General features: G+C 55.9%; 1 protein-coding gene across 1 annotated transcript; it reads right to left on the bottom strand.

Annotated features, from left to right (window-relative positions):
• Window positions 1–8,967: 8,967 nt before the first annotated feature.
• Window positions 8,968–9,615, bottom strand: LOC127784635 (uncharacterized). The gene has a single exon (XM_052311980.1). It carries the CDS (start codon window positions 9,613–9,615, stop codon window positions 8,968–8,970), a length of 648 nt encoding a protein of 215 aa, XP_052167940.1.
• Between the last annotated feature and the right edge of the window lie 1,294 nt (window positions 9,616–10,909).

The raw sequence follows: 10,909 nt of genomic DNA, 5'->3' as shown, positions 1-10,909 counted from the left end.
GCTGGGGAGAGATTTCGTTCTTGGGTAGACCCAGATCGAACGGGTTGGTGCCTTGGTGGACCATGAACAGTGCTGGCTGAGAGATGAATAGAAGGAAAATAATAGAGCGAAAAGGGAGGGACTTGGCTGCAAATTGATAGTTGAGACTAGGAATTTGGATTGAAATGTAGTTCTATACATTTTGGATTTGAAAATTTTATTAGGAATTCAAATATTTCACTTGAATTTGAATTATTGATTTCTTCCCACAAATGATTTGCCTTAATTTAATTTAGATTTGATCCCAATGAAATCAGGGACTTGCTATAACTTTTTTATATTGATTTAAATATTCAACTAGGACCATTATAGAGGCAATAAAGCATTGCCTCCGTTTATTTGTGTGGCAAATTATTTTGCCGAGTTGAATTTTATGTCCTGAGAGACTTGACGATATGTTTTAAATATTCCGATGGAACATCCTTTACGTGACTAGGGTAATTCTATCTAATTTCAATCCTCAAGTTAAATTTAACATATCCTTTTTAAATTGGTTTTTATGGAACCCTACAATATTTGATACTCGGTACAGTATATGTGATATCAAATTAATTATATTCCCAATAAAACTATTTTATAGATAGAGCTCAACTTATTTGCACGGTTATCATTTCATGTGTACTTATATTTCATGACACATACTAAAGGACTATGTCGAAGAGTAACCCTAGCTATCTAGCGGGAGGACGTGAGATCCCCCTTTGTGAGTTCGGCCAGGGGATAGGGCACGAGCGATCAAGAGCCAACCTTAGCCGAAGATTTGGCCAAGGTTGTCGAGAGTGATCAGGAGTGAGACCAGAGATTATACAGGTTCGGGCTGCTCGGAAGCGTAATACCCTACTCCTGTGTGTGGAACTATGCTTAAGTTCTTACAAGAGATTTTGGGCTCCTGGGAAAACCTAACTGTGCTTCCCCTAGAGTTCAAGCTATCAAAAGTCGTCCCCTTGCTCGGCGGGTAAGGTCCTCCTTTTATAGTTCAAGGGGATACCACATGCACTGCCTCTATTCGTCTTATCTTTCTTGGAGGGGGGGTCCCTCTTCCTCGGGTTCTGCTCCCGCTTATGCCTTAGACCGGAAGCAATATGGCTGCTTGCTCCGTGGTGGGTCCCAGCGCCGTCTCCCATCTGACACGGGGGACATCCCCTGTCATTCCCTCATTAAGCCTTGAAGACTTTTGTGGGCTCATGTTACCGGGAATGCACCGGTCGTGCGTGCTGAGCCCTAATGGCTGATGGGATGGGGCATACCTGCCCCTACGTCGCCTGACACAGGGCGGGGCGTGCGTGCGCTGCCACCCGTCCATCTATCTGCTACTGGTCACAGACCGGTCCAAGTGATTGACGCACGTCAATCACTTGGGCGGCGTCACACGACCAGCCACGCCGCATTGCGTGGGTGGTTGGGATGCCGTTCATAAATGCGCCAGCGGCGCCCCCTCCTCCACCCACTTAGTCGCCGAGTGGTAGCTGAGCGGGGGCCTCGGGGTGGCGCAACCCCTCGGGCCCGAGGGGTGCGACGGGGTACCCCGAGGCCCCTAGGTGGACGCGGGGCACCTCTCGGCTGCTTACACGTGGCTAGGGGGGAAGGGCTCCTCCGCTCCTTCCCCCTAACGTGGGTACCCCTGGGCCCATATCACCGATAGTAGCCCCCGGCACTACGTCCGACCGCACCCCACCTGGGACGGTCTGGTGCGGTGCCTAATAACCTCCGTCTTGTGATGGTGGGCCCCGCGGGGAATCTGAGCAGCCGTCACCGATGTGGGCAGCTTTAAGTGCTCACCATGATGACAGGTCGCCCATGGGTGATCGCGCCACGCACGGGGGCGTGCAATCTGGGAAAACGGAGGGCCCGCCTGGCCACATCCGGAATTATCGCTTGGCGTCGCATCAATCGCGCGTCCGTCAGGTACGCGAAACGACATTATCGGTGGGCCAGCCTGGCCACATCCGAAATCATCGCGCGCCCCACGTCGGTTACGCCGACGTCAGCCGCATTGAACGCGGGACATGGACGTAGTGGGACGAGCGGGGCGAGTGGGATGAGCGGGCGCGAGAATCAAGAGGGCGGCAACAGCGACTGAGAGAACTGAGGAGGCGGGCCCAGACGAGGCGAGTATAAAAGGGGGAGAGGAGGAGACCCCTTCTTCTTCCTTTCGCCATTCTCACTCTCGCATTCCTGCACCTCAGCCCCCAGCATCTCTCTCCTCAACCACCACATCTCTCATCCAACCCCTGTTCGCTCTCGTCGGTCACCATGGCACAAGACGCCGGCAACGCCATTCTTCCGGCCTCGCGCATCACGTCGAGGAAGCACGTGAGCTTCGTCCGCAAATTCATGCCGGAGGACGCCGTCGTGAGGGCGGAGGAGCCGCGGCCGCGGCCGCGGTACCCGGAGCGGTGTAGGATCAAGGAGGCCGACTAGAGGGGGGTGAATAGGCGGTTTTAAAACTTAATGGCACTTAAAAAAAACTAACCTAAGTTGCTAAGCAAGGTGAGGTGCAAGGTTAACTAAGCAACTAAGTTAAGTTTTGCAAACCTAAGTGATATGGACTCAAATATGTCTCTATGAATGTAAATAGCACAAATGTAAATGCAACAAATAAATGAGACAAGAGATAAGGAATTTTTCACCGAGGTTCGGAAACTCGCCGGTTTCCTAATCCCCGTTGAGGCGAGCCCAACTCCACCACTCAACCACGAAGCCACCGCACGCCGCCTTCGTCAAGGGGTGGGCAAGGCGGGAGCCGGCCCACGGAGAGGACTACCCAAGCCTCGATCACTCGGGGTAGTTCTTCCTTCACTCCGAAGGTGGTGAACTCCAAACCACTCACAAACGGTGCACAAGGGTTGGCTCAACTCACTCTCTAACACCTCACTAGATAAACTAAGTGCACAAGGGTGTGAGAGCTCTTGCAAGGGTTCAAGATAATGCAATGGAGTGCCAAAACCTTGCCCTTGCTGTTGGGGAGTGGGTATATATACCCCCAACCACCAAAACTAGCCGTTGGAGTCAAAATCCCCAACTCTGTGCTCTGCCGGTCAGACCGCCATAGAGTGGCCGGTCAGACCGGACTACTTTGTAACAGCTAGAAAACTAGCCGTTACAGGGCAATCATTGAGCCCACTCAACCTGGCCGGTCTGACCGCAGTGTAGTAGCCGATCAGACCGTCCACGGCTCGGTCAGACCGCCATCGGCTCGGTCTGACCGGTTGTGGCTCTGGCGGCTCTATATCGCCACCAAAAACCAGACCAGTGCAACAGACTAGTGGGGTCGGTCAGACCGGCCTTACCACGCCGGTCAGACCGGCTAACAGGTCTGGTCAGACCGGCCTAAGGCCCACGGTCAGACCGCAGGTCACTTTTCAGCTCAACCGACTGTTAGTAAAACGGCGATATCTCTTGACTCGGATCTCGGAATTTGGCGTTCTTGGACTCTATGGAAAGCTTATTCAAAGGACCATCCAACCCATGAAAAAACCATCCAAGAAACACAACTTAAGTCAAGTATAAAGGGCTCACACTCCAAAGGATATCCACCGGACATACCCACAAGATGTCACTCACTCCTATTGGACATGCCCACTTCTCTCTTGGTTTAGGACTTGAGAAAACTCATCACACTTGGCTAGACAAGCCCACCAAATGCACCTACATGCATATGAACTAATATGGTACAAGATCATCCACAAGCTCGCTTCATAGACCCCTCTTGATAGTACGTCGCCTATCTAGCAAATCTGGTCTACACCAAACACCAAGACCGGGAAAAGACTAAGAAAACATTCTTAGCTACATTATACCTTTGCCTTGCGCCATCCATCTTGGGGTCAAGCTTGAGTCGAGATCAACACTTGTGACCATTTGATTCAACCATGTTTATACCAAGGTATTTACCATCATTTGTCAGGACTTTCTTCTCATCACAAGCTTGATTTCATTCTTGTCGACATGGCGATGCCCTTGGCTTGGTGACCATCAATCCATGGTGTCATCCATTAGCCTCATCACAATTAGACCTATTCCTTTGCACATCTCAAAGAAGAACATTAGTACCAACAAATCGGTTGTCATCCTCCACTTGGTGACCAACCGGTTGCATATGAAAGATATGGATATGTTTGTTGAGTATTCATTAACATCGCAAGTGTCATATACTCGTATGCAAGCTCAAATGCAAAGATCCAATATAAATAATAGGTGAACAACGTGGATCTAAAACATGCACAATAAATGTATAGGATTTGCTCCCCCTAAATATATGCATACAAATAAATATACAAGAGAGGCAAGTGTATGCATAAGTTATGAAGAACCAATGGGGTTTATCCTATACACATGGAGAAGGCATGTAGCAATGATAAAGATAAACCAAAAAACACATACCTTCATGATCTCCATGTTCTCAATGTAAAGGAGACTAAATAAGATAAGACTCAAGTAAACATTAGTCTCACACTTATATAACAATAACATGGAAATCATATATATGAACCTATCAAAACTAGGAGATAAGAAGTGATACATATCGCTTTATCTCCATGAATTTCATCGAATTTCATCCTTGTCATGATTAAGGTCCATCATCAAAGAATGCATATCTACCACATCTCATTATCGGGAAATAACCTTGTTGAAAACTTATGTAAAAGAGAGGTTAATCCCATAAACATCGGTTTATCATCTATCACCAAAGCAACAATTACACAAATTGTTTAATCCAAGATCTTTCAATCTTTTCTCTCTTTTGTGATAGATAATAATCCGATATAAACAATATAGAGAGATGAGATGAAAGATGATTTCAAATCAAGATAGAAATCTTATAATAAACAAAATATAGAATAACCTCCCCCTCAAGATGTGCATACATATGGATATAAAGGAACACATATGCACATAATCAATCAAGATCAATGAGGGAGCTCACACTATATTTTGGATCCACAAGAGAGACCAAGTTAGAATATGTGAAGTTTAATACATACATCTAATCATTTTTACTTTCATATCCAAATGAGACTAGTCAAACAAAAGCTCATAAAAATGTTAGTCTCATATAACTAGATTTGTCATTAATCACCAAAACCAAATTAAGGCACTTGAACTTACAAGCGGTCTGTGCACCTCCTGTCCTTTGCCATGGCGGGACTAATCCCGCCATTCTCTGGCTTCTTCCACGAGGTCTTGGACTTCTACGAGATCCACGCCCTGCACCTCGCCCCCAATGCCATGATGATCCTGGCCATCTTCGCGCACCTATGCGAGATGTTCATCGGGGTGAGGCCATCCATGCGGTTATTCCAGTACTTCTTCGTCCCGCAGCTGCAGCAGTCCGCGGTGGTGGGAGGATGCTACTTTCAGCCCCGCGCGGGGGTGATGGGGCAGTACATCGAGACCCACCTCCGCAAGAAGTGGGACGACTGGAAGAGGGATTGGTTCTACACCGCGCTGCCTGACCACCTCCGCCTCCGGCTCCCCACCAGCCCACCTGAGCGATCCGCTGGCTGGCTGGCGGTCTCGGAGCTTGGAGAGGAATACAACGCAGTGTTAGACCGCCTTACGGGCCTACGGAGCAGAGGCCTGACGGCGACGACGGTGTTCGGCCACTACTTCCGCCGCTGCATCGCGCCCCTTCAAGAACGGTCCCGCGGAGCATGGGCCTACACTGGGTACAACGACCCGATGCACACCCATGTGGGCCAATGCTTGGATTGGGGCGAGGAAGACGCGCGGGCGGTGGTTCGTCAGGTGCTGAGCCTGGACACCGTCGAGCCGACGCTGATCCCGGACGAGATCCTTCCCCTCTGCAGCGACCGCGACCGGGAGAGTATTCTAGCCGTGATGATGGCGGTTGGCACCGCCGGAGGTCGGTCCCGCAGGGGTGCCGCTGGGGGTGGCGGGCGGCGGCGACGGCGCTGAGAGCAGCAGTGCGGCCGCGGGCGGCGGTCGGGCTGGCGGTTCCGGCGATGGCGGCTCCAGGGCGCCTGGCCTGAGCCACGGGGCCGGTAGAGGCCCGGCCGCCAACCCGAAAGGGAAGCGGAAGGTTTCTGGGTCCGAGCCGCCTTCCCATCCACATGGCGGCGGCGCCGAGCGCACAGTCGACCGGCCACCGACCAGCCACAAGCGTCTCCGGAAGATGGGGCAGACGGAGCCGTGCTGGGGGAGCTTCATCGAGCCCCCGGAGTAGACCTTCAAACGCCCCCCCTCCCCGCCTGCAGGTACATCTGCCGCCTTCCGATTCCATTATCTCTCTTCACTCTAGCTTTGCCTTTCTCTCTATGTTTTTTTTAACAGGCGCCCCTGGGATTTTGTTGCAGCGAAATCCCCTCCCGAGGGGGCTCGACAGCGAGTCTCCCCGGGGATCTAAGCCTGAAAGGTCGGGGTGGCCGGAGGCCGGCCAAACCGGGACCGCGGACACCGCACGACCCTCCAGCAGGGCCCGAGGGCCTCACACTGGGTCCGACTCTGAGTCCACCATGGCTGAGACCGTCCCGGTGAGGAAGGAGAGGACGCCACCGGGGGTCGGTGGCGGGGCGGCTCCGGGGGCGAGGCTGAGGGGGATGCCAGACGCGCCCCCGAGATCGACCTCGGGGGTGGCCCTGAAATCGAGGTCGAGGAGGAGCGCGGCCCAGAGGCCGAGGTTGAGGCTGAGCCCGAGCGCGAGGCTGAGACCGAGTCGGCTCGTGGTCTCGAGGCGGAGGGTGCCGAGAGCACCCACACCCCTCTGCACTTGGGGCGCCCTCGGATTCGGACACGCAGGAGGGGCTCCGAGCGCAGCCCGCAATCCCGTGGGGGGACCAGCCGGACTCCGTCATCACGAGGGTGGACCCTGCCCTTCTCTACTCTTATTCCCGTGAGCATGGAGCCGTTTCTGCAGGTCCTCGCCACCGCCGACTCCACTGTCCGGGAGGGGCTCAACGTCCAAGTTCAGGCCCTGGCGGATGAGCGTGTGGCCCTGGAGGCCGAGTGGGCGCAGGTCGCGGCAGACCGTGCGCGAGGGGAGGAGGGGCGCCGCACCGTGGATGCCCTGGTCGAGCCAGGGCACAAGATGCACCAGGCTCAGCTGGCTGAGATCCAGGCGCGCGAGGAGACGCTGGACTCCATCATGCGCGAGACGGAGGTGGAGTGGCAGGCGGCCCTCGTCGCCTCCAGCATTCTGGACGAGGCGCTGGGCGACATCCGCCTGCAGTATGAGGCCCACGCCGAGGACTTGGTGCAGCGGGCTGAGGCCGCCCGCGGGGTCCTCAACACGGTCGCGGCCCAGGAATGGCGGGCGTCGGAGGCCGAGGCCTCCCTGCGGACTCGGGAGGAGGCGCTGGCGACCCAAGGCAGGACCTTGGACGAACGCGCGTCTGACCTGGAGAGGCGCGCTCGCTCCATCCAGGAGTCTGAGGCCGCGATCCGGTGGTGGGTCGAGGTCCTCGACCGCACCCACCGCGAGCAGGAGGAGCTGGACCGGGCGCAGTCCACCCTCCGCCTCCGCGAGGAGGCCGCCGCCGAGCATGCCCGCACCACCGCCGCCGCCGAGGCAGCGGTTGCGCGACGCGTGAAGGAACTGCGCCTCCGGGAGGAGGCTTGGCGGGAGCGTGATGCCGCACTTGCCGAGCGTGAGGCTGACATCACCCGTTGCGAGGTGGCGGCACGGCGGCTGGGCGACCATCCCACGTAGTGTGAGGAGGCCGTCGCCGGCCGCGAGGCTTGCCACCTGGAAGGCGCCCGGGCCGAGCCCGCAATGATGGCAGCGCGGGCGTCCGAGCTGGAGGTTAGGGAGAAGGCGCTGGCGTCGCGCGAGCAGCGCAGTGACACCGATCTAGCCGACCGGCTCGCCACGGCTCAGGACGCCCTCGCCGCTCTGGAGCGCCTGATGCAGGACCAAGCCGGGGAGATCAGGGCCCTTCATCTCACCAACGACGTGGGGCCTGGCCTCCTCCACGACGCCATCGAACGGCTAGAGCGCGCGGGACGACGGGTGGGCATCTCGATGTGCCGGGACAAGAAGTTACCATCTACTAGGCCAGCGCTCGCACACCGGCTGGACGAGATGGCGGTCGACCTGGAGAAGTTGCAGGGGGAGGTTGACACGGTCCTCAAGTCGTCGTCGGCTTCCCTGGCGCGGCCCGCGGTGGAGCTCGTCCTAGCGAGCTACCAAGCCCACAATCCCGAGTTCCTCCCCTGGTGCACGCTTGAAGACTTCCCTCCGGGGACTGAGGCGGTGGCCCGGGAGCAGGTTCAAGAGGCGGCCGATGTGATCGTGTTGATCTTCGTGGGGACGGCCCCTCGGTTCAACCTCGCACTACCCTCGGGCGAAGATAGCGGCAGCGATGGTGGCGGCGAGGACTGGGACGAGGTCTTCAGCGGCGCAGGACTTGGAGGCCCGGGCACCCCATGACTGCCCCCTTTCTTCTTTTTTGCTGTGTCTTTGTGATGAACACTTGATGACTTTAGGCCTTCGTGCCACCCCCAGTATGTACATAAATCTTATTTCCTTGTCTTGCTTGCACTCTTTCAATCTGTGAATGCCTGCAATGGGAAAATCGGGAGGTTCGCCAATTATTTTCTTAGCGGGTGGAATGCTATTTCCGTTTCCCCCCTGGGTTTGTTCGGATGAGGAAAGGAGCTCGCGCTTAGCACTCAGGACCCTGATGGCGAGGGGCAAAGCCGTCACCTCGGGGGAGCCGCTTAGCGGGACTGGCCAGGCCGGAGTCGCGGCGACTGGGGGTCGGGGACGACCGAGTGTGCCCTTCAGAGCCCCCGGGGTTCGCTGCGGCCCGGGGCACGGCCCGCGTTTGGGCTACCTCCGGCGCTTTTCAGGTTGCCCGACGCCGCCTAGGGACGAGAGTAAGCACGAACCACTCCCAAGCCAAAATAAAACTCAGGAAGGGAACGAGAAAACACGCGATGGCTTTAAATAAACAGAAAGATTTATTGCTAGAAAGGATGTCGAAATACAAGAATTGACACTTGGTAGCACGGGTAGAAGCGGCGAAGGTGCTCGATATTCCAGGGGTTAGGTAGTTCTGTGCCGTCTTCCGTGGCCAATCGAACTGAGCCTGGTCGGGGGACGCCGATCACTTTGTATGCTCCCTCCCACATTGGTGAGAGTTTGCTCAATCCTAAGCGCGACTGGACGCAGCGGAGGACGAGGTCATGGACTTGCAGTAATTGGGCCCGGACGTGGCGCTGATGATAGCGTCGCAGACTCTGCTGGTAGCACGCCACCCGGAGGGCCGCGCGCCTTCTTCGCTCTTCCAGATAGTCGAGGTCGTCGCGACGGAGCCCATCCTGATCTGCCTCGTTGTACAGCGCAACTTGAGCCGAGCCTAGGGAGAGCTCCAACGGTAGGACCGCCTCGGCGCCGTATACCAGGAAGAAAGGGGTTTCTCCTGTTGCACTGCTCGGGGTGGTCCGATTGGCCCACAGCACCTTAGGCAGTTCTTCTAGCCAAGAGTCCCCGTGCTTCTTGAGGACGTTGTATGTTTTGGTCTTGAGGCCTTTGAGGATCTCGGCGTTGGCGCGCTCGACTTGGTCGTTGCTCTTGGGGTGGGCGGGTGAGGCGAAGCATAACTTGATGCCCATGTTGTCGTAGTAGTCACCAATAGTTCACTGGTGAACTGGGTGCCATTGTCCGTAATGATACGGTTCGGCACTCCAAATCGGGATGTGATGCCTCTGATGAACTTGAGGGTCGAATGCTTGTCGATCTTGATGACCGGGTAAGCTTCGGGCCACTTGGTGAATTTGACGATGGCAACGTACAGATGCTGGTACCCGCCACGGGCCGCCTTGAAGGGCCCTAGGATATCCAAACCCCAGACCATGAAAGGCCAAGAGAGGGATGAGTTGCAGAGCCTGGGCCGGCTGATGAGTTTGCTTGGCATGGAACTGGCAAGCCTTGCATCGCCTGACGCAGTCCTGGGCATCCTGGAGAGCGGTTGGCCAGTAAAAGCCTTGCCGAAAAGCTTTATCGACCAAAATGCGCGAGGCCGAGTGGGCCCTGCATTCTCCCTCATGGGTGTCGGCGATGAGCTCGATGCCTTGCTCCCGAGAGATACACTTCAAGAGGACTCCGTTGGCACCGCGCCTGTAGAGGGTCCCTTATACTAGCACATAGCGCTTGGAGATGCGCACGAGCTTTTTGGCTTCCGCGCGATCCTCGGGAAGAGTGCGATTGTCGAGGTATGCCCGGATGTCGGCCATCTAGGCGACCTAACGTGGAGGGTCGGGGTTGACCCCCTCGGGCCCCGAGGACTGTGGCTCGCGAGGCGTCAGGTGGGGATTGCAGCGTCAGGCACCCTCGGGGAATCCGAGCGCGCCGATGGCTGCGTGAGCCTTTCTTCAAAGACTCCTGGGGGGAGTGGGGCTTGCGCTGACACGAGACACGACAGCTCATCAGCGACTGCGTTGTCGCGCCTGGGAACATGTCAGAGCTCGAGTCTGTCGAAATGGCGCTCCATGCGTCACACTTCACGGACGTAGGCGTCCATCTGCGGGTCGGTGCACTGGTACTCCTTGGAGACCTGGTTCACCACCAGCTGAGAATCGCCCAGGACGAGGAGGCCGAGGATGCCCATTCTTGCTGCAACCCTTAATCCCGCGAGGAGTCCATCGTATTCTGCCATATTATTCGTTGCTCGAAAATCGAGAGGAATGACGTACTTAAGGACGTCCCTGCTTGGCGAGGTCAGTGTGACTCCGGCTCCGGCACCTTGAAGGTTCAAAGAACCATCAAAGTGCATTACCCCGATGTCGGTGTTCGGGTCCCCCCCCCCCCCCCCCCGCCTTTGGAGGGGGAAGGGTCGAGGGGTAGGTCGGGATCATCCACTGGTGTCCACTCAGCAACAAAGTTAGCTAGGACTTGACTTTTTATCAT

Source organism: Oryza glaberrima, chromosome 9 (genome assembly GCF_000147395.1).
Source record: "Oryza glaberrima chromosome 9, OglaRS2, whole genome shotgun sequence".
In the NCBI taxonomy this organism is placed as follows: Eukaryota; Viridiplantae; Streptophyta; class Magnoliopsida; order Poales; family Poaceae; genus Oryza; species Oryza glaberrima.
This window is presented reverse-complemented; position numbering and strand designations above follow the sequence as displayed.

Coding starts and splice junctions, on each gene's coding strand:
- LOC127784635 (XM_052311980.1), bottom strand. CDS start 9,615: ATGGGCATCAAGTTATGCTTCGCCTCACCCGCCCACCCCAAGAGCAAC.